This window comes from Electrona antarctica, assembly GCF_951216825.1.
Source record: "Electrona antarctica genome assembly, chromosome: 11".
Lineage (NCBI taxonomy): Eukaryota > Metazoa > Chordata > Actinopteri > Myctophiformes > Myctophidae > Electrona > Electrona antarctica.
The window spans coordinates 18373436-18395288 of NC_136792.1; the positions used below are offsets into that span (position 1 = coordinate 18373436).

General features: G+C 39.8%; 3 protein-coding genes across 3 annotated transcripts; 1 reads left to right on the plus strand and 2 right to left on the minus strand.

The window, feature by feature from the left end:
• The first annotated feature begins 400 nt into the window (after window positions 1–400).
• ywhag2 (3-monooxygenase/tryptophan 5-monooxygenase activation protein, gamma polypeptide 2) lies at window positions 401–5440 on the plus strand. Its single transcript, XM_079513597.1, has 2 exons — window positions 401–614; window positions 3673–5440. Exons 1-2 carry the CDS (start codon window positions 528–530, stop codon window positions 4327–4329), a joined length of 744 nt encoding a protein of 247 aa, XP_079369723.1. The 5' UTR covers window positions 401–527; the 3' UTR covers window positions 4330–5440.
• Window positions 5441–13496: 8056 nt separating this feature from the next.
• Window positions 13497–14840, minus strand: LOC306932596 (rab GDP dissociation inhibitor beta-like; the record flags this gene model as incomplete). The annotated part of the gene is made up of 1 exon (XM_079514453.1): window positions 13497–14840. The coding sequence occupies one exon, from the start codon at window positions 14838–14840 to the stop codon at window positions 13497–13499; it is 1344 nt and encodes a 447-aa protein (XP_079370579.1).
• A 2832-nt stretch (window positions 14841–17672) lies between these two features.
• Window positions 17673–21853, minus strand: camkk1b (calcium/calmodulin-dependent protein kinase kinase 1, alpha b). The gene is made up of 16 exons (XM_079513931.1): window positions 21799–21853; window positions 21641–21688; window positions 21494–21547; window positions 21125–21176; window positions 20886–21019; window positions 20613–20649; window positions 20491–20512; window positions 20241–20329; window positions 19816–20015; window positions 19575–19628; window positions 19413–19486; window positions 19036–19123; window positions 18751–18879; window positions 18567–18670; window positions 17990–18022; window positions 17673–17833 (listed from the first exon to the last, which is right to left on the minus strand). The coding sequence occupies exons 1-16, from the start codon at window positions 21850–21852 to the stop codon at window positions 17758–17760; spliced, it is 1248 nt and encodes a 415-aa protein (XP_079370057.1). The 5' UTR covers window position 21853; the 3' UTR covers window positions 17673–17757.

The following is a 21853-nucleotide window of genomic DNA, read 5'->3' on the forward strand; positions in this document are numbered from 1 at the left end:
GGTCCTTGAGGTTGAGGGGGTTCCAGGCCAGGGGTCTCCATACAGCCAAATTAGTTTAGCAACAAGTTTAACCATTTGAGAAAATAGTTTGAATAATTTAGAAACACAAATCGTCTATATGCTAGGGATCCTGGCACGACCCCCCCCCTTTCCGTCCAGATTGGTGTACTGTCCATGGACCTATAGAGGCCAATTTTAAATTTGGGAACCACTGACTGCTCAATGATATAGAACTCAGTTTCCCACAAAGCCATTGTCCAGAGTGAAACTAGCTAGCATTGCTGTCTTTCCATGGCCAAGGTTCCATGTATGGAATGTTACATCACTAACAAGACACCCACTTTTGTGAGTGATGACGCAGCCGAGGGAAAGTGTGAGGAGGGGGAAACGGTGTCTCGTCGGCACGAGCACAGACAGCAGGGAACAGCTGCAGCTTTAGGTTAGCACAATCTCACTGCATTGCGAATAAAATATCAGTCCGTTTATTTCTAAATCTAGAATAACGTTAAGACCAACCAAATATAAAAATGGTTGATCGTGAGCAGTTGGTGCAGAAAGCCAGGTTGGCTGAACAGGCTGAAAGATATGATGATATGGCAGCTGCAATGAAATCGGTAAGTCGATTCTTTGATATAATGTAGCCAGTAGCCTATATAAATCAGTGTCCGCGACGCGCCTGTTATAGACTGCTGGTTCTGAACTCCATCTAACATAAATAGCTCCTATATATTCTCACTATATGGGACAATTATGTTTCGTTCAGGTGTATCTCGGTTACATATGTAACCACAGTCCACATCTCTTCACTTCATCATTTCATATAACAATTATATAATGTGTGATAATGTGGTTGTTGGTTTTTTTGTATTGTTTTAGGAAAATCGCCGTTATTCGGAGAGCTCAGTGGTTTCAAAGCTGTTAATAAAGGTGGTTGGTCTCCTTGGGCGGTGCCTTTCTCTTGCCCATACTAGCCTACAATGGTTTATTACAATGCAATAGCCAGTGGTACCCTAGAGCCAGGCCTATTGATCTCTCAACCGTACTGAGAGCTTGCATTTTTTGTATTCCTACGTTGAACATATATATGTATAGGCTATATATGATTCTGTTGCATTTGCTCTATAATGCTTTGCCATCATTTTTCAGAACATTATGCAGTAGAACCATATGAGGATGGTCGAAAATGTCTGTTAATTTCACCCTCCCTTTATAGAATACAAATAATCTATAATAGGCTACTAATATTTCAAATATGTTAATATGACGTAAAATTAATTCGTTTTTTGATACATGAGAGTTCTGAACAATTGATAGCATATATCACAGTATCTATAGTTCTTTACACTAAACAAACGTAGGAGGCAGTAGAATCTCTAGAATATTCTTTGTCATATTGCAGTGAGACAATATCAGATTTGGTATAGGCTTTGGGTATTCTTATATTGTTGCAATGGGGTTTATGATTCATAAAAGATAATTATGTATACATTTGAGTCCTATTCTGTGCATGTTAGCCTACTCTGCCAGGTGTTCTTTCTGAGTCAGGACACATTCCTCATACCATGCACATCTAGAATTGAAGGAAATTCAGATGTATTATGCTGACAGGTAGGAATATTTGTCTCTGACTTGTGTATGATGGCATGGATGGTTGGGTGTCCTGCCTCATACAACCTTTCAAAACGGATTGGCCAGCATTGAATTAAAGGCCACAGCATTTAATGGACATTAAAATGATGTTGAATTGAATTGAATTAATTTGGTTTTGATCTGTAAAGGAAGTAACAAACTACCTAGCAGTCTATTCTTTTTTTTCTTAAACATGCACAAACTTTAAAAAATGAAAATCAGCATCATTGCTCTAATCAATATTTTCGTTTGGCTGTAGGCTATCTTCTTTTGAATCAGTGGAGTAGCCCTTGCATGACCATTAGTCAAGGACAGGTTCTGGTTGCTTGATGTGTGCATGGATGGAGGTATTCCTTTCCCTTTAAACAATCTGCCATGCCAGTGCAGTCCAACCAGGCCTTTTTGCAAGGGGTGTGTACATGCTCAGTTGCTCACTCCCTAACCAAGGGGAAATCCCTTGCCTTTGCAGCCAGTCTTTTCGTGATAGCAAGGGAACCCCATTATATACAATCTAAATATTCACCATTATTATCTTCATAATAAGTAGGATGCAAAATGATTTAGAATCCTAGATAGCACAATATATACACTATATGCTTTATAGTGGCATTAAAAGTAACGCTAGTGGTTACTGCTAATGCTATCTCAGTGATATTGTATATGATTGCCCATGTACAATTGTACCTAGCACTGAGATATTTGTGTCAGTGTGATGTATGTCAGTGAATTTAATGACATCAGCATTATTGTAAAACAGTGAATGCAATGGCAGGCGTTCTGGACACCATTCTGTTCCTGGTGGTGACCTATTTGTTTCTTTTTAGAATACTACAGCTAAACACAGTTGATGGATCCAGAGTTCCAGACAATTACAGACAAATACAAATTGAACTGATTAACTTGTCCACTCCTAATGATAAGTTGTGTATGTATGTAGGCTTAACAAGCAAAAGAAAATGCCCTTTCATTTCTATATGCATGCATGGTGCTCTTAGTGAGAGGCTGTGACGTCAGTGATGCTGCCTGCGCAGCAGGGACTGTAACAGCAGCTCATGAGGAATAAGTTGTTGGCCCAGTTGTTGAACGCAGATTTAGTCGTTTATTAGAAGTCTTTTGAACCATAGCTGACTATTTGTGGATTGATCTTCCGATTATTTTGCAGTTATTGATTTGATCGTCTAAGGTTCTGAATGATGCACGGTTCATTTGATAGGTCGTCGACTCGTCATGCTGAGTAATATGTTTCGTTTGGGAATGTAGTAATGATGACTAACAGGGATGACTCCCTGTTTTACGATAGCATGCTGTATCTAATTTGAACGTGATGAAGCATGACGTTAGCGTAGAACTTTGTACGTTATCCCTCCACAGTAGGAGGTGTGGCGTTCTAGGCAACAAAATATTTCAGGCATTTGTGGAATTTCTGGGAATCTATCATTTTAGTATATAATTTGTCTTTTTTTCTTCCACCCTTACTTTTAGGATTGCATTGGAAAATACCTTTTAAAAGGCGTAATAAGTGACATCATAACATGTCATTTAGACTGGTGAAAAGGTCAGAATTAGCTATAGGAGAAGGTCACAGGGACATGAGAACTGCCTGGGTCAGTGATGGTTTCACTTACAGTGCAGCTGCCCCGGAGTGCTCGTGGGAACATTTTAGACATCTCTAGAACTCCCCCTGCTTCCCTTCCCGTACCCAACCCCCACCCCGAATATCTTGAATATGGCTTTGCACTATAGCTAGCATTAGCCATCCACTTGGCAGCTGGATCTACTGGTGCACTAAATGAACAGATTGCCATGGAAACTGGAAATTGCACATGACAAATGCAATCTTGATCATCCGACAATGCTGTGTGTTGTGCTGCTCATGCTGTTGTTCTTGTTTAAACATATGCCACGGCATGTACAACAGATATGCTCTTGGATATTTAAGTTCTGATATATGTGTTTGAATGGGCTGCATATGGTGATGAAGTTAATAAAGAATTATGTTCTGGAGCTACTAATGACCAACCATCTTCCTTCTTACTCCTTTAGGTAACAGAGTTAAATGAGGCCCTGTCCAATGAGGAGAGGAATCTCTTGTCTGTAGCCTATAAGAATGTGGTAGGGGCTAGACGGTCCTCTTGGAGGGTCATCTCCAGTATTGAGCAGAAGACCTCAGCTGACGGCAATGAGAAGAAGATTGAGATGGTCAGGGCCTATCGGGAGAAGATTGAGAAGGAGCTGGAGGCAGTGTGCCAGGACGTGCTCAACCTCCTAGATAACTTCCTGATCAAGAACTGCAATGAGACGCAGCACGAGAGCAAGGTTTTCTACCTGAAGATGAAGGGTGACTACTACCGGTATCTGGCCGAGGTCGCCACCGGGGAGAAGAGGGCCACAGTCGTGGAGTCATCAGAGAAGGCCTACAACGAGGCTCACGAGATCAGCAAGGAGCACATGCAGCCCACCCACCCCATCCGCCTGGGCCTGGCTCTCAACTACTCTGTGTTCTACTATGAGATCCAGAACGCCCCGGAGCAGGCCTGTCATCTGGCCAAGACTGCCTTTGACGATGCCATTGCCGAGCTGGACACCCTCAACGAGGACTCCTACAAAGACTCCACTCTCATCATGCAGCTGCTACGAGACAACTTGACACTGTGGACAAGTGACCAGCAAGATGACGAGGCAGGAGAGGGCAACAATTAAAGAGAAACCACACTCCCAAAAAAAGAAGAAAAAAAAACGACGAGCCGGTGGACTTTGGCAACCGCTTTTGCCGATGATGCTACCGCAGCAGCAGTTCTTTATTTTTCCATGTGTTAAAAGAAAAGAATCAAAAGAGAGGTGAGAATGGAAGTTAAAGCTTAGTTTAAATATATAGAAATATATATACCGTTGAAAGGGCCTCTGTCTTCTTGATTTTCTCTTTGACCTTTGCCAAAACCACTGATATGTCAGTCAATCAGCCTGAAGTGGTCGTTGTTGGATTGAAATGGCAGCCTCACACTGGCATAGGAACTGATCTTGTTGTATCAAGATAAGCTGCTTAGTTAGGTTTTTGCGTGCATTTGAGACACTTGAAGACAAAACGCTTGAATGGGAATGCCTCACAAAAAAATAGTTTGCATTGGTTCCAGTACTAGACTGTATGAGAAAGGGCCCTAAAAGTGGTGTTGATCGTGATATCAACCAGAAATAAATGTTTTAAACAAACAGTACAGATGCATTTCCCAATTTACTGAAAGTTGGATTATTAAATTATGTTGTGAAAAGGCAGAATGGAGAAACTAAATTACGTATTTCTATCTTTCTGTCCAAAGTGTATTTGGCGTTTCACAGAATAGCACTGTCTTATCAACTCCAACTCTGTCACTGGAACCATAGATTATTTTGGAGGTGAAGATTAATACAGGCAGAGACTTAATATAAAACAGGAAAAAAACTAAAAAACTAAAAGCAGCTTCAGAGTTTGTGGTTTACTTCTGTGTTTGTTTTATTAAATGCACTTGCCTACTATACTGTTTCTTCAGTGTAAGATGATGACATCAATAATACCGATTATTCAATATTGTGCATGCTGGTGATGTATTTATATACAGTAGCTTGACTTTATTAACTTATACTGTGGGTGTTAAGTATTCATATGATTGAAAAAACAGCCTTTGTTTGATGTTAATTTCTAATTTATTTTTGTTTTGTTATGGATTTCATTTGCTATACCAAAATGGTGATCGTAAAATTTTAACTGTAATGGGCATTGCTATAGTGACATGCAATATGTGTATTTAATTTGTTAATGAAGAAAAGAGAAAATAAAGACACCAGGGATCACTTAATCTTACCTGCTGGTGGCTGTCACATTGAAGTATGATTAGCCTATGATATACTTTGTTCTTTCAACAGTATTTAAGTACTTTTTCTGTCATGCTATCATGTTTTAATAATGGTGACGTTTTCAGATGCAATGTTCCTTTTATGAATTCACAACATGGACCATATTTTATTTCTGACAGTATAATATTTTTGTTTGTTTTTATACCTTTTAGCTGTACCAGAGTGACAAAATATCTTGAATGTGAGTCATATTATGTAGCAGTTGCACAAGATACTAAATAATAGCTATGATAATAAAAAAAAGAATATGGCTAAATTATAAATGCACCATTTTCGTTGTGGTCTAGTGTATTATTGTACTGTCACGCGTACGGAAATTTGCTTTTTTAAGAAAAATATTTGAACCTCTTGTTTTGTGCCCTGCAGTACAGTATGTGGTTTTATTTTTGTGCCTCTATATCATTATTTTAATATGCCTCATTTGCTAATTTAATTAACTTTTATGGAAAAGGATTCATCCTCAACCTTTTTAAGTTCCTACAAGCATGTGTGCAGGGTGTCATTCTTGTCTTCATTGGATACTACTTTTTTAATGTGTGGGCACATTCCATACAGTACAAGACATACAGTACATATGAATATTCAACACCACGACACAAATCAAATCAAAGAAAAACACAGTCAGTTTAATAGACTGTTATTTCTCTCAAGTGTGACAAAACCCTTAACATCATAGCAAACCTTGGACATTAAGGAGCTGCTTACAAACACGGAAGCTGCTGAAAGGATTTATTTCCATAGTGCTGCTAGTTCTATATATAATTAATTTAATATTTAATTCAAATGTTAGTTGTTGAGACGTTATTTTTTATCTTCACTCAAGAGAAAAACCAAAAGCCTTAAGGCTAATAAGTCATGCTTTGGTGAAAATGTGTTGTGCAACATGTCGCTTTACACAAATGTGGTATTTTCCATAGAGTTGACATTGCATGACATTTTCGTCAAAGCATACATTTGCTGTCAAGGTCAGTCAGACAACCTCGTAAATTCAAAACTTATGCCAGTATTGAAACTCATCATGAGTCACTTCCATAACTCACTGTATGATGGAGTTGTTGATTTATTTTAAACATGGTAGGTTTTTGATTGTCAGTTAATAATGGTCTTAAAAGTTTGTATTTATTTTAAATGGCTTAAAGCCTATTGCCATCCTGCTATTGCGCAACTGCTCAAACACTCATGCTGCTTCCTGTCATTATTATTATTAAGTCATTATGTCATAGTGAAATATAATAGAATGAAAATTGAGTTGTTTTGAATGGGAAGATGAGAGCTATTATTTTTCCCCCCACATATATGTTTGAATACTGTGTCCAGAGGATTTCACTTGTTTATTTGTTATCCATTGATTTCCTTTTTTTAAGTTTTCATTTTATTTGATGTTGATCCTCCTATTATGACATTAACAAAAGGGGTGAAAAATGTTGATTAAAAACACAATCAGTATTTAATCATTTTACCTTTCAAAACCAAGGAATGAGGTATCGATAGATGAAAGTGGAATACATTGTATGCTTTGAGGATTTTTTGTTGCCATCTGTTGTCCATTAAAGTTGTTCATTTATTCAATATTATTCTATATTTTTATTTATCTTTGTGTTGTGGGCATTAAATAATCATAGAAAAAAAAATGCTAAAGTCATTTATTCATTAATGCATTGGTGGGAGCAGGTTTTACTGACTGTTCAATACCAAGCACAATGATGGAGGAAGCAATTATAACCTTATGTAACCCCTTTGTGGATCACATGACCATTATGTATGCGGAAGTGTGTGTGTATGTGTGTGTGTGTGTGTGTGTGTGTGTGTGTGTGTGTGTGTGTGTGCACGCGTGTGCGTGTGTGCTCACGTGTGTGTGTGTGTGCGCGTGCGTGTGTGTGTGTGTGTGTGCGTGCGTGCGTGCGTGCGTGCGTGCGTGCATGCGTGTGCGCGCGTGTGAGTGTGTGAGTGTGAGTGTGTGTGCGTGCGTGTGTGCGTGCAAGAGAGGGAGAGAGCAGGGAGCAGGAGTTGTAGTCTAGATAACTGCATTGCAGAGCACAGACACTGCCAGCTCATCGGGGGAAAGCATTTAGATGGATGTTTTCCTAATCATCCACAAAATTAAGGCATGAAATGTTACATTTATGAATGCAGCAAAATTATTGTTCATTTATAGAGTTACACAATGTATATGGAGTCATAAATGCTGGTTTTATTACCAGTGCAATATTTTCTATACACAAGGTTATCTCTAATTACCCCTACCCATCTGATTATATTAAAATGAGTGTGATTGATAAGCCAGGTATAAAGCTGCTGGGTCTTCCTCCTAGACTGCAGCCTCTTGCTGCAGCTTTCTGCACTGAAGCTTTCATGAAATGGATTTCTGTGCTTTGAACAGTCCTTCTTGCTAGCCAATAGCTGATAGGCGCACTCACGACAACCACCAATCCCCTTCCTGTTGCTAGGGCTATAATAAGTATACCACTATTAGCCAGCTCCTTGCTGCACTGCTCAGATACCTATTGCATCCTCAAAAAAAGAAAAGAAAGATCAAGCCACAGGACACATTAGTATTCTGTACCAATGTATCTTATAGACTGTGTTTGAATGCATTGCTATCTCTTCAGGGACATTGGCAATAGGTTAGCATTTTCATTGGTATCTGGCGGGGCAACAGAAACAATACTCGCGTACTATTGAGTGGAATTATAATTGAATAATTATAATTATATCATTGACTGCAATGAAGCAAATGCAAAGAAGCAAGAGCAATCTACAGCTGTTTTCAGATGTCTGAAAGAAAATAAGGCTATGAAAATAATAATAGTGAAAAAAAAATAGGGTTTTGTTGTAGAATAATGAATTTGTACTTCAAACTTACTTCCTTTACAAAAGAATAAAGTAGCAAGTATATGTGTGGTTATATTCACCGGCGTGGGCATCCAAGGATATTCAATGATACTGATAGCTAATCACTGACCAAAGCTTTCAGGCTAGCTGCTAGAGCTAGAGGATGACATGGATACAGGATATGGACAACATAATAAACTCCCACCACAGAGATGGGTTCTGGAGGCACTGAACTCAGTGAACTGTGCCAAGACTCTGATGCTCTGATGCATCTCTTCCTGGAACGGTTTAGGTACAGACATCCCAGACAGCTAATAACTTTCAGAATAATCTTATCTTAACTATAAATGTACCACGTTTCTGATCTGCATGCGTGTGTGTGTGTGTGTGTAATGCACGTAACTCGAGAACCGTTTGACCCACCGACCCCCGCAGGGAGTGCAGTGCCAGGTATAGAGTTGGTCGGACCCACAGTTCTCCAGAACCACCACAAAAGGCTCTGGTCAGGCTATGCCAGTGGGCCTAATAAGGCCAACTCCTTTCACCTGGGCCAGGCTCTGCCAGTGGGCCTAATGAGGCAAACTCCTTTCACCTGTGCAATTTCCAGCCTCTGCCTCAGCCAATAGAGCGTCGCAGTCCCGCCCCTTTCATGACGACGCCAGGCCCAGGAAATGATTCCCAATGCATTTTTCCCATAGACATTTCTATTAGTATTTATTTAAAGACGGTTACGCCGCGGACAAAGCCAACTCGAGTCGTGACAACTCATGACAACAAACACAATATTTTGGACCAAACAAATAATTACAAAGAAGAAAAACAACAAAAAAAGTTGTAAACTGCCGTTTTTTTCTTCTTTGTAATAATTTGTTCAGCCCAAAATTTGTTGTCATGAGTTGTCACGACTCAAGTTGGCTTTGTCCGCAGCGTAAACGTCTTTAAATAAATACTTTTTGAAATGTCTATGAGGAAAATGAACGGAGAATCATTTCCTGGGCCCTGGTAGGGGGCGGGACTGCGACGCTCTATTGAGGCTCAACCAATCAGGCTCTGCCAGTGGACCGAATTGATTGCCAAGTACACTTTTCACAGTCAGTTTGCCCACTTCTCACAGCCAGGTTGCACTCTTCACACACAGGCACACAGCCACAGAGATCTCCAGCTATGTGCTGTGTCATATGCATCCAGGCTGACAACAAGCCATCGTTACATAGCCATGTTCCCAAGTTGCATCGTTCCCAAGTAGGCTGGTGGCCGACTGCGACGGGCACGTACAGGTCTAGTAATAATAACATGATGGATTCGACTGGATTACTTTCCCAACAGAAGTCATGCATGTAGCCTACTATAGTGTCCCCGGGTGTGCATTGGACAGAGGGACTTCCCAGCATCCGTTTTTGTGAATTGTTTTATTGTCTTTTGGTTTAGTTAGAATTTACAATAGGAATGTGTTATCATTTATTTTGTATGTTTAATAGTGGGGATCGCCCCCATCCAGTCAGCGCATAGAGTGTGTTGAAGTTATAGTTGGATACGAGTGTGTTTGATTGATTGATTGAATACTTTATTAGTCCGAAATATAAACAGCACGTGGTACAGTAAGACATCAATACTAAAAGGATAACACAATGTCCCGGGGACTTGTTTCCATTGTGGTCCTGCATACAATACTTTCACTCTATGGCATTTGAATAATATGATATTAATGCTACCCATATACTGAGCCTTCTATTATCTCATTGAGTGTGTCCGGTATTATCTGAGACGGCACCATCATTTCCCACCATCATCACAGCATCTTGCTGCATCACTTTTGTTTTAACCACCCGACATGTGCACTTCAGCACAGTTTTATTACTAGTTGTTGTGCAATTATATAAATATTTATTCTCTCTTGGGGAAATCAATAGCTTTGTTATGAGGTCAAGGTTGTTTCTGAGATGTGGTCACAAAAAGGTCAAAGTTGAAATGCCAGCATGTCCATTTGTACACTCAGAATTAAAAATCATTCAAAAAAGAAAACCACACCTGTGTGAAGTGAGGGGAGCTCTTATGATCATACATCATCATACATCATCTCATTCCGGTCAATCACAATTTGTGTCCTTACTTTTGTCTTCAATGTTTGTGTTTACTTTACACAATGTGTGTTTACACAAACACTCATAACTGGCCATTCATTGTCATTGGCATTCAATGTTTGTGTTTGCACAAACACTCAAAGCTGGACATAAGAGGGCCTAGCTCCCCTCAACAATGTGACTTCATGTGTAGTTTGTCTCACTGTTTACAAATGTCTGTACTAAAAGGCATTCAAATCCCTACAGCTCATTCGTAACGTTGAGTCACTGAGTTGTAGACACACTCATTCCTCATTGCTATTAGAAGCTGACAGGGATGTTGGTGCTCTGGCCTGGGGCAAGAGTGACGACTCCACGGGTGGACACTGGATGCTGGCACCAGGGACTGGGGAAGCAGAACTCTTAAGATCTCACATGTGATCCCGAAATGTCAGCACGATCTTGACAAAATACAATTTCAAAATAGAAAAGATTAAAAAGAAAAAACAAGCAAGCAAGCAAACATAAGGGAACATAATCGTTGCATAGCTCAAGAAATATCTATCCATTAGAGATTAGACTAAAGAAAGACATGAAGGAGACTGTATCGATACTGAGGACAGGGACATCTCTATAAATAGGTCTCCCTGCAGCATGAGAGTCTACTGTAGACTAGAGACATGATGTGACAAGCTCCCAACTAAAGACTATACTTATATTACAGAAGATCAGGGAACATCTTTTTTTTTTTTTTTTAAGATATTTTTTTGCGGCTTACGCCTTTTATTGGTTTTTGAAGGGACAGACAGTAGGCTGACAGGAAACGGGAGAGAGATGGGGGAAGACATGCAGTAAAGGCCGTGTCGGGCTCGGGAGTCGAACCCGCGGCACACTGCGACTGGATTACCAGTCGGGTGCCCAGACGGTTACGCCACCGCCTGGGCAATCAGGGAACATCTTGTCTTACTGTGAGACTGTGTTCTGTGTTTGAGCCTGAGGTTCCTTGTTCTCTCCATTAAGCAGTTCATGCTGGCCAAAAACATCATGTGATGTACTGTTTCTTAATGTTATACAAAGTATTTTTCACATGATTATTTTTTCCTATGCAGAACACGGTTATGATATGGGAGGGGGGGGGGGGGGGGGTATATGGACTCCTGTTGTACTATATAACTATAAAAGATAAACATTATGCATGACTGCTGCCAAATGAATTATTCAGAATTACATTTAGATGTTGTATTATTTATCAAAAATACCACAATGTTCAGCTGAGGGTTTTAAGAAACTATTTTTAGATACCTCTTGTCTCTCAACATTAAAATGTACAGTACACTACTCATGGGTTGGGTTAAGGCCCCATAAATCCTGCTCTTAAAGGTCTGGTGACATCCAAATTACTATTATTTTTAGGTTTTCTGACCTCAATTGCGCCCAATAAACCTGAACTTTGAACATTCTGTGGATTCTCTGTGGTCTGGGGTTTTCAGAATAATTAGGTTCGTGATTTGCCTGTGGACGGTGATGTCACCGTCCACTAATCCCACACCATCTCCTTAAAATCAATGAAAAAAGATTATTTTAAAGGGAAAAAACAAAATGGCCACCAGAAATTATGATTCCTAAAAGGCATAGGCTATAATTCTGACATTTTGTCTGATTGTACAAAGCTATATTTATAGTAAAAGGACTAATATTAATAAGGATTTGGTCAAAATAACTGTCTTAAAAATGTCTGAAATAGCTTTAAGGTTAAAACGGTTACAAACATAGTTAAAAGCAAAACATTAACAAAACTTTAAATGCTAAAATTATAGACTTAAAAACTCAGAAGGAGATGACCTTTCAAAATAATCATTTTCTGATTGATATATTGTCAATGCCAGAATAGTTTGTTTTTTTAATGATAAAGATATATTTTTTTAAATCTTCATGACGAGAAATCCTTGCCCACCCAGGAATACATATAATATCAAAATGGGCTTGAGCAGTTAGGGGTCAAGTGTCTACTAGCCTCGGAAACCCAGACGTTTTGTCTACTTAACTTGACCAACTGCTCTCCCCCCTAACGGGCATGATGATTTATGATCATCTGAGCAGCCATCAGAAACCAGACATAAAACTGAATTCCCCCCAGGGGATTAATAGCCAAATGTCTACAATATAAAGAACACAGACAGACAGACAGACAGACAGACTCCTGCAGAGCCACACTGTAAAATAAATCTCTCTATTTTAACATATCATCTGTTGCTTCACATTCACACTTTTGTTTGCTGTCCGAAACCCCATTGACTTCCATTATCAAATGATTCGGCTTTGCATACATCAGGGTCATGAGACACACGTGGAGAGTTTGAGACTGAGCGGAGGGATGCTTTCGGAGTTATGCCAGGGACAGATTTCTGGGTGATAAATTATAGTAGAGAAGATGTTTATAGTTATTATAGTGGTTGGTGTGAATGCCTCGGCCTTAAGGCTACAAACACAATAAAGGCTAGATAATAATTAATAAAAGATAGGGTGTGGTTTCCATGTGGATCTGGGACTTCATATGGCTATGGCTTCATATGGCATTGCCGTAATCTAGGTAAATTAAAGCCTATTATTTAATACTACGCTTACCGCCATTGGCGTAGATCAATGGCAATTGTGCTTTATAGCGCTTTCGATCGATCAAGCCATAATGCTACTTGCGTTAGCATCGGGCTACCTGTTGTTGTCATGACAATGTGTCGCCCATCTTAGATTGTCCTCGCCATAATAATCCATTCTATCTGTTTCTTTCAATCGCCTGTATCTCCTATTCCTTGTCCCATATGGCATTTTTGGTCAAAACAACGTTTCTTTGATGGCACATAGAGCCGACGATGTGGAGCTCTCCAGTGCCCCGGCATAGATCCATCTTGTAAACAAGACCTGTCCAAGACCTGTTCCACTTACTAGGTTATGTTCACTTCCGGTAGTCTGGAAATGTGGCTTTTCAAAATAAGTGGGAAAAATGGTGGCGTGAATTAGATCATAATTTATCAATAAAGTGTTTTAATGATGTCAGTCATCTAATGTCAGTAATCTCCATATTTGAGATTAAGATTCTGTGTCACCAAAGATGTCATTCTTCTTGTGCTCCATCTCAGCAAAGTCAAATTCTCTGCCTGTCATTCTCTTGTAGATATCCTTGATGTCATCACAGGTGGTTTCAAAGTGAGTTGTGGCATCAAATGAACGGGAGATGAAAATCTGGCTATTGGAGCCAAGGTCAGTTGGTGCGTACTGGTCGCTGATGCTGACGAACTTCTGCTCGACAGGCTCCAGGAGGTCCAGGGCTGGCTTGATCTCCCGCTCAGGGTCAGAGGTCTCCACTGTGGTGCTGATGATGGCGATGTACTTGCCCTGGGCTGCTACCTTGTGAGCATAGGAGATCATGCACACATAGATGTCATGCTTCCTGTTGACCTGGTTCTGAGGGATGATGATCTGGCATGAGTTGATGTCTTTGGTGTTCTTGATGGGGTGGCTCATGATGCAGATGACCCGGATCACCTGGCCCACCTTGGTGTTGCGCTCCGTAATGTAGCTGGGGTCGCAGATCAGCTGCTTACAGCGGGCAATCTCTCCTTCTGACTTGACTCCCACAACCTTCCCGTTCTCAATGACGATCTCGTCAATAGGTTTGTTCAGCATTTGGGTCCCTCCATAGAGGGCACTTAACCTGGCAAACCCTTGGGGCAGCTCTCCCAGGCCATAAAGTGGGTAAAGGTATGGACTATTGCCGTATCTCGCCAGAGACTCTCTGTAAAGCTTTATCTTGTTTATTGCATCCAAACAAGGAAGATCCAGGTATTCATCTGTGCGGTAGAGAGCGAGGGAGTGGCCTGTGAAGTCAATAACCTCCTGACCCAAGTCAAACTTCTTGAAGACTTCCCGCATCGTCGTCTTGTGGGGGTCCACATCTTCCATGGATTGGGGGTTGTTCTTGTCAAAGTTGGTAATGAAGACCAGGAACTTTTTGAAGCGCCTTTTCTCAAACAACCCCATTAGACTAGACTGCAGGGCTTCTCCCTCAGTTGAGGGGACTTTGTAGATGGCACCCTTCTTGTAGACGTAGCTGCCCTCGATCACTTTGAAATCCAGGTAACGCGTCACCTGTGTGATTAGCAGCATACGGACCAACTGACCATTGGCCATGAGGAACTTAGGGATAAGGTCCACATTCCAGTCCTTGCCTTTTCCCATTGACTCAGAAGGGCTGCCAGGGATGTTAAAGTGCTTGTACAGATCTTCTAATGGTGTAATGGAGGCGCTCTCAGCTCCATAGTATGAGTTACGGTCCATGTGGAGAACCTTCTTACCGCTCACAGACATGATCCCTGACATAATGCATTCTGTCAGTCCAGTGCCCAAAACAATAATGTCATAATCTTCATTCATCTTTGCCCCAGTAGTAGTTGCCGTTTTCTGACTGGCAAGAATGGCAGTCAGCAACAGCTGGGCTGTTTTACAACCTAATATAGTCAACATGAACTCATCATGACATAGGTGATGACTCTCGGTCGTCCTTTATCCTTAAATGGCATTTCCAGTCATCTTGATCCTCTGTACATCTGGCTACCTCGTTAGTATCTTCTGCCACTGTGCCTTTCTTGAATACATTCATGAATGTTGGTGTGGGACGCTCTCGTGATCGATGCTTGTGAGTTGGCTTCCACAGCACATTTGCTGGCTGGGAGCTCCCGGAGCAGTTACCAATTTACCGGCCAGCCTCAGTTTATGGGCGTGCCATTCCTATCTAACTGGTTTGGAGGGTGGAGCCAGAGGTGATTAGCCCCACCAGACATCTTCATCATCATTGCAACACACTGACTGGCTTCACTTAATAAATGTACCTAAACATATTACAGTAGGTCAGAGTTACATATATGTGCTCCCACTCCCAGTGTAACACCCAGAACTTCACTACCACACTCTTTCTCAACATTTCAGTACCTGCACCATCCCACTCTGGTACACCTCTCTTGACTTGGACAACTGGCCGCTTACGAGCGACTGTCATACAGGTTGCTTTAACAGGATGGACAAATATGATCTAAAGTGGGGACATTATCACTTACAAGTCTTACACGTATCGGGACTCTGATGTCGTTAAGTAAGCTACATCTACTGGTAATATTTTTGGATAACTTATTGTTTGGAGTTTTGGTTGAGGTGGACTACTGTATGCTTCCGTGCACTTAAAAATGTGTATGTTTTGTATGGTATTTTGTATGTGTACATGTCATATGAAAAACTGTAAAATAAAGTTTATAAAAATAAAATGGTATGTTTTTGTTTAGAAATATTACCAGGGATTGGAATTTTTGTTACTAGCACTTTTCCCACAATCCGGTTGAACCGGTTCGGTTCTTTTCCCCCGCCTAATATTGAACCAGTTCAGAGTGTTTTCACTGAAAATGAATTGGTTCAGAACCCTAAAAGTTGGTTCGGAACTGGAACCAAAAAATGACCGCCGGTTCTGTGAAAGCACAAATTAGGTTCCAAGAATCTAGAACGGAACCAGTTCTAGAACCAACGTTATTTTGGTGGAAAAGCGGCCACAGTATATTTGGGTGAGGGATAACGAATGACAACAAAATAAAGTAGAACACACTAAAAATGAGAAAATGTGTATAATGTGTGCTGGGGGAGATTTAACAGTGTTTTCATTAGCTAAAGGGAATATCTGAGTGTCGTTCAAAAATAATTAGCCTTCAGAAGGACAGTTGACATAAATCACAGTTTCAGCCCAACTTTTGGGCATTGCTCTATAAATAATAATAAAGCCGAGAAAGGACTATACTAGTCTACTCTAGGGCAACCACACTAATAACCCAAATTACTGTATGTGGGTTCCTCAGTCAGCCTATAATACTATAATTAACTATATAGTTCATATGTATTTTCTTTTTATGATTTTGGTTTTACATGCAAATAAATATAATGTAAATAATGTAGGTAATAGACTGTAAATCCTGTACAATAAAATGTCAACAGGTGTTTTCTTACAACTCCAGCAGTATGTTTGCGTGCCCGCCAATTCTGGGCAGTGAGCGGTCGGTCACCAGGTACCAAATGAACTTGAGAGTTTTTAAGGTAGAGCCTATAATATGAGCTTCAATTAGTAAAATGTGCATTGCAATACTTGAAATAGCATGACCAATGACCATACATGACCAACCTGACAAGCAGAAAGCCTGAACTTTGAATATATAGGCTAGTATATAATACAAAGGCCTGCATGCCATCTAGTGTTGGACATTCAGCACAATCTGACAAACTCTACCTATAAAATACATTTTATTGTCATTCAAACTCAAAAAATGTGTATAATTGTATTATCTTCATCACTTATGAAAGCTTGCAAAAAAAATATTTTATAATGGTACATATATGTATAATTATGTATATAAAACAGTACAGCATCAAAAGTACACTGTATGACACGTTTGAAAAACACATTCAAGATCAAGACTACTGTATTACAATATACAGTAATGCACCATATTCTCATATTCTCTGCATATGAAGTATGATGGGAAAAGTGGTCACTGAATGAACAGCATTAATTTGATCATGGAATCTACTGAGAATATTTACACCTTTTTGCACATTTCTAAAGTATTTGATCACCGCTGCAAACAAATGGTAAATGGTACATTTATATAGCACTTTTATCTAAAGCGCTTTACATAGATTGTGCATTACATTCACCCATTCACACACACATTCATACACCGATGGCAGAGGAAACCATGCAAGGCAAGCACCAACCTGCACATCGGGACAGAGTCTTGCTCAAGGACACTTCTATACTTCTCGGGGAGCCGATCCGGCCACTCTACCCCTGAACCACTGCCACTTCCATATTACAGAATGTTCACAGACAAGGTGTCCTGTAGCCTACTGAAAATCAAAACTAAAGATACTACTTTTAGTATGGTATTTAAACTGTGTAAGAGTATTACAATTTACAATTTAGGCATTTAGTAGACGCTCTTAATCCAGAGTGATTTACATTAAGCAAGAACAAAAACATAGGAATACATTATGTAAAATGCATTTATCAAGAAACATGCGTAAGCTAAGAACGTAACTAGAACATATCTATATAATGACACTATACATATATGCTATACTATGCTGTACATATATACTATGAAGTGCTATGACTACATACAATGCAATTATTGTGCTGTCTACATGACATGCTATAAGTCTGTTTCAAATGCTATCTAAGTCTAAAAAGTGCTGTCTAAGGGGGTAGGGTAAGTGCTATGGGCCATGATGGAGTCTGAGTCTGAGTCTATGCTTTCTAGTTGGTCTCCAGAAAAGCATCATCTTCATAAAGGTCTTCCAACTCCCCTTCTCTTCCTTCATTACTGATTTTCCTGCGTGTGACATGGTGGTGTAAGTATTATGTTGCTGAAGCTATAACTGACAAGCATATCAGATATGATGTGTGGTGCCAATTCATTTGTTTATTTTTATTCAATTAACCTTTAAAGAACACAAACTAAGAGTAAATAAGACAACACAATGCTTACCTCAATGAAGCTGAATGAGTTTTCAGCATGTCCCTGCAGTAAAAGGAAAATTATTAAGATCACGGATGATATCGTCAAGTGTATTTATTGGCAAATTAGCCACTTAAGCCCTATGTTGTTGAATGGGGTCTATACTTGCCCGCCACGCCCCCCCCCCCCCCCCCCCCCCCCCCCCCCCCTCCAAAATCACTTTTCAGAAAATAATCGATTTACAAGCTATAGACGCTATGCGTTGTCAGTTTGTACATTGGCTATTTTTGCTGAATGTTCCCCTATTATGATATGCCCGACAATAGTATATATTGCTACTAGTATACAGCACAATGGTAAATCTTGTTTATCTTGTAATGGGCGACTGCCCAACATGGGCCACAACATAGAGAGTTGTAGCATGCAAGTACAGTTTGTAACGGACTGAATAGAGTGAAATACAGTCGATCCTGGCTCGCGAGACTAGTAACTGACTCTAGCTATTTATAACCTAAGAGGCTGCCTTTTGTTTTTGTCCAGGTAGAGAACTAATCCTATATCAGGCAGTTAGGCAGTGCAGTCTCAACAGGATTTGCATGGTACTTACGTAAGGAGAACTCCAGGGGCTGACATGGACCTTTCAGCTCTTCTACGTGGACACTCAAATGGATTACCGAATGATCGCTTCCTCAGCATTGATTTAACCAGAATCTGTATTAAGCATAACATTTTTAAAATTAAGATCTCCATTTCATCAAGTTACTTTATTAACTTGAGTATTGCATACATACCACAGCAGAAAGGCTTGGGATCAGTTTGACACAGTTCTGGACATCCTCTTCAGTGACCTCCACGACACTGCAGTGATCTTCCTCCAGTGGGAGAGGGTCTGAACCATTCTCTGTGACCCACCGATGGAGCTGTGACAATTCGACAACATACCTTTACTATGAAAAGCAACATAGACGGCACTGGCCGAAGAATGAGTGTCTACACACACAAAGTCCTGAGTGCTCATTTACAATCAGGATGTGAACTTGAACAATCTTGATTACACACTTGCCTCCCTGTTTTACCTTTATTTCAGGGATGATGATTCTTGTTTCAGGGTTTTTATCCAGCATCAATTGGATTAGCTCTTTCAAGTCTTCACTTCTGACCGGTCTGTGTAACAAAACACTGAATTGAAGTCCTATTCACCAGATAATTTGTGTGGTACAGCTAACTAGCAAGACATTTTACCAGTGCAAGAGCCTAAAATAAAAAAATATATTTCATTTTATCATGTCATTTGGCAGCAGAGAGTCAAGTACAGTGTGTCAATGTTGACATGCAAACAGGCTGACAGATCATGCTACTGTCATATTGTGTAAATAACAATATAAAGAAAGCACAACAAAATGCAATTGGGGCAATACAAAACTTTCAGGTATGTACAGTATGTTACTCTTACGTTTCTGGAAACTCCACAGCCTTATTCTTGATCTTATTGTGCAGCGCAACAATGAATTCATCATAAAAAGGACACTGCAATGAATTGATCATAAAATTGTTTTAGATTATATATTTGGTATATAATTTTTCATTGAAATGTTACTTTGTAATTCTTACTTACCATGCCAAAGACAAAGCAGTACAGTGTAATTCCCATCGCCCACACGTCTAAGGCCTGGTAAACACCACCCAAGGATTATTAGGTATAATGAAAGGTTCATAGTAAATCATGGAATACCATTTCAAATGTTTCAAAATCTAAAATCGTTAGATAATAATCGTTAGTCGTTAATAATTATTTATTTAACATTCTATTTAACAGTTCATGAATTTACAACTGAGAAACAATAGATTTGTCTAACCTTGCCACTGAATCTCTGTTCATTTTCAGACATCACCTCTGGGGCCATGAATGCTGGGGTTCCAGCTGTACTGGACAGAAGGGCATCAGTTCCCTCAAATTCGTTACTGACACCAAAGTCTGCAATCTTCACATGCCCATCCTCCCCCAGTAACAGATTGGAAGGCTTGATGTCTCTGTGGATGATCTTCTGGAAGTGCACTGTAGATGTAAATGAAAACGCACACAAAAACATAATGAATGGGAGCAGGAACAAGCTTGTTTATTTTACTACAGGCTACTGAAGGCTCATATATACTTTGTCACTAATATATATTCTTTGTTGTCTAACGACACTTGTCAAAAGGGTTGTGTGATGATGTAGGCCTAAACATTGTACCACAGGCTTAAGGTACAAATCTGATTTTGCAATGCTTCTAAACTCACAATATTCAATTCCCAGGATGATGTCTCTGAAGTAAAAACGAGCCTGCGTTTCTGTGAAAGGGCTGTCTGTGGGCACCTCCATCACTGGACTGACAAGCATGTAAAAGAAGGCAGACAATTTGAGACAAAGATACTGTATAGCTACCACAGGACCTACACCTACAGTATCACTACGCCATACTGTACATGTCTTGCACTCTGCAAATGTAGTCTAATATAAACATGGAGAGAACGCAAAGTAAAAACATACCCTTTAATCACCAGCTCGAAAGCTAGAGGGTAAATAAACAAAATGTAATGACTCCTCAAATCATGACTCCTTAAAATGATGAAAAGATGGAGTCAACAAGAAAGACATGAATGAAGCCCTACCCATGTGGAGACTGTCTTCTTTAGGATCATCAAGCACCTGCAACAATGTGTGTTAATAATCTATTTCAATGAACCCAAAAGGTATGAAATAAAAATGTGTAATGTTCATTAAGCAGTAGGCCTACAACAATACTTTTACCTCTAATAAAAGTACAGGTAAGAACAATTTAAAAAAAAAAGTGAAACACAGGTTATAGCATTGTCAGAGTTTACCACTCTTTAACACAACGTAATTTAAAATAGGAAAAGCCTGTAAGTGTTGAGTCATTTTACCTCAATTAATTTAACAACATTAGGATGGTTTAGTTTTTTCAGGATGGCGATCTCCTGATACACTTTATCTAGTGGGCCTGCAGTTTTAGGTAGCTGGTCTTGCTGTGCACTTGGTCCTTGAGGAGGGGGGCGTCCTAAAAGGCCACACATAGACAGTCAGACACACATCAGGGCCTGCATGCAGGTCTCAGGGGCAATTTGAATATTCTTTAGTATTACAAAAGCAAATTCTCACTCACGTAAAAATCCACAAAGTTTCATCAACTTCTTTTTTGAAACGACTTTCATTGCCTAAAGAATATGAGATAGCTGCCTATAGTATTAAAATGGTAGAAGGGGGGAAGAGTCCCATTTTGAAACATTCCCATTGGGTATGGTCTGAGGTCCATAGGCTGATGGGGAAATCCCAATATAAACAGGGATATTCTTCTATATGGGATAATCCACGCATCTCGATAGTTAAACATTCATTCTGCCTTGGCAAAGAAATGGCATAGGTGTAATTGATGACAAAAAGAGATAGCTATAGTAATATAAGTAAGAACATTACAAGTACACTATTGGTCAAAGAATACACAAAGCTACATAAAAAAAGGGGTGGAACTTACATAGTACTCTTCAGCATCTTCATTGTAAGCTAATTTTACCACACCATATGAGCCCTATGGGTGTAAAATGCCCAAAAGTTAACAAAAATGTTAAATATCTTTCAGTCAGATTAATGTACTGTACTTCAGCTTCATATTCTTGATTACCTTTCCAATGTTATTCTTCAACTTGTACTGGTTGAGCTGAATACAACCCTGTGGAGTGGACAGGTTTCATTAATCCAGTAAAGTATCTCATGAGTACATTTGTAACATTTGAATTTATGTGACACGTTGATTGACGTTTCCATGTACAGACCTCTCACCTCTGCATCGGAGATGGATACTCGCTTGGTCTCAATGGTGGGCTGCCTGGCCATA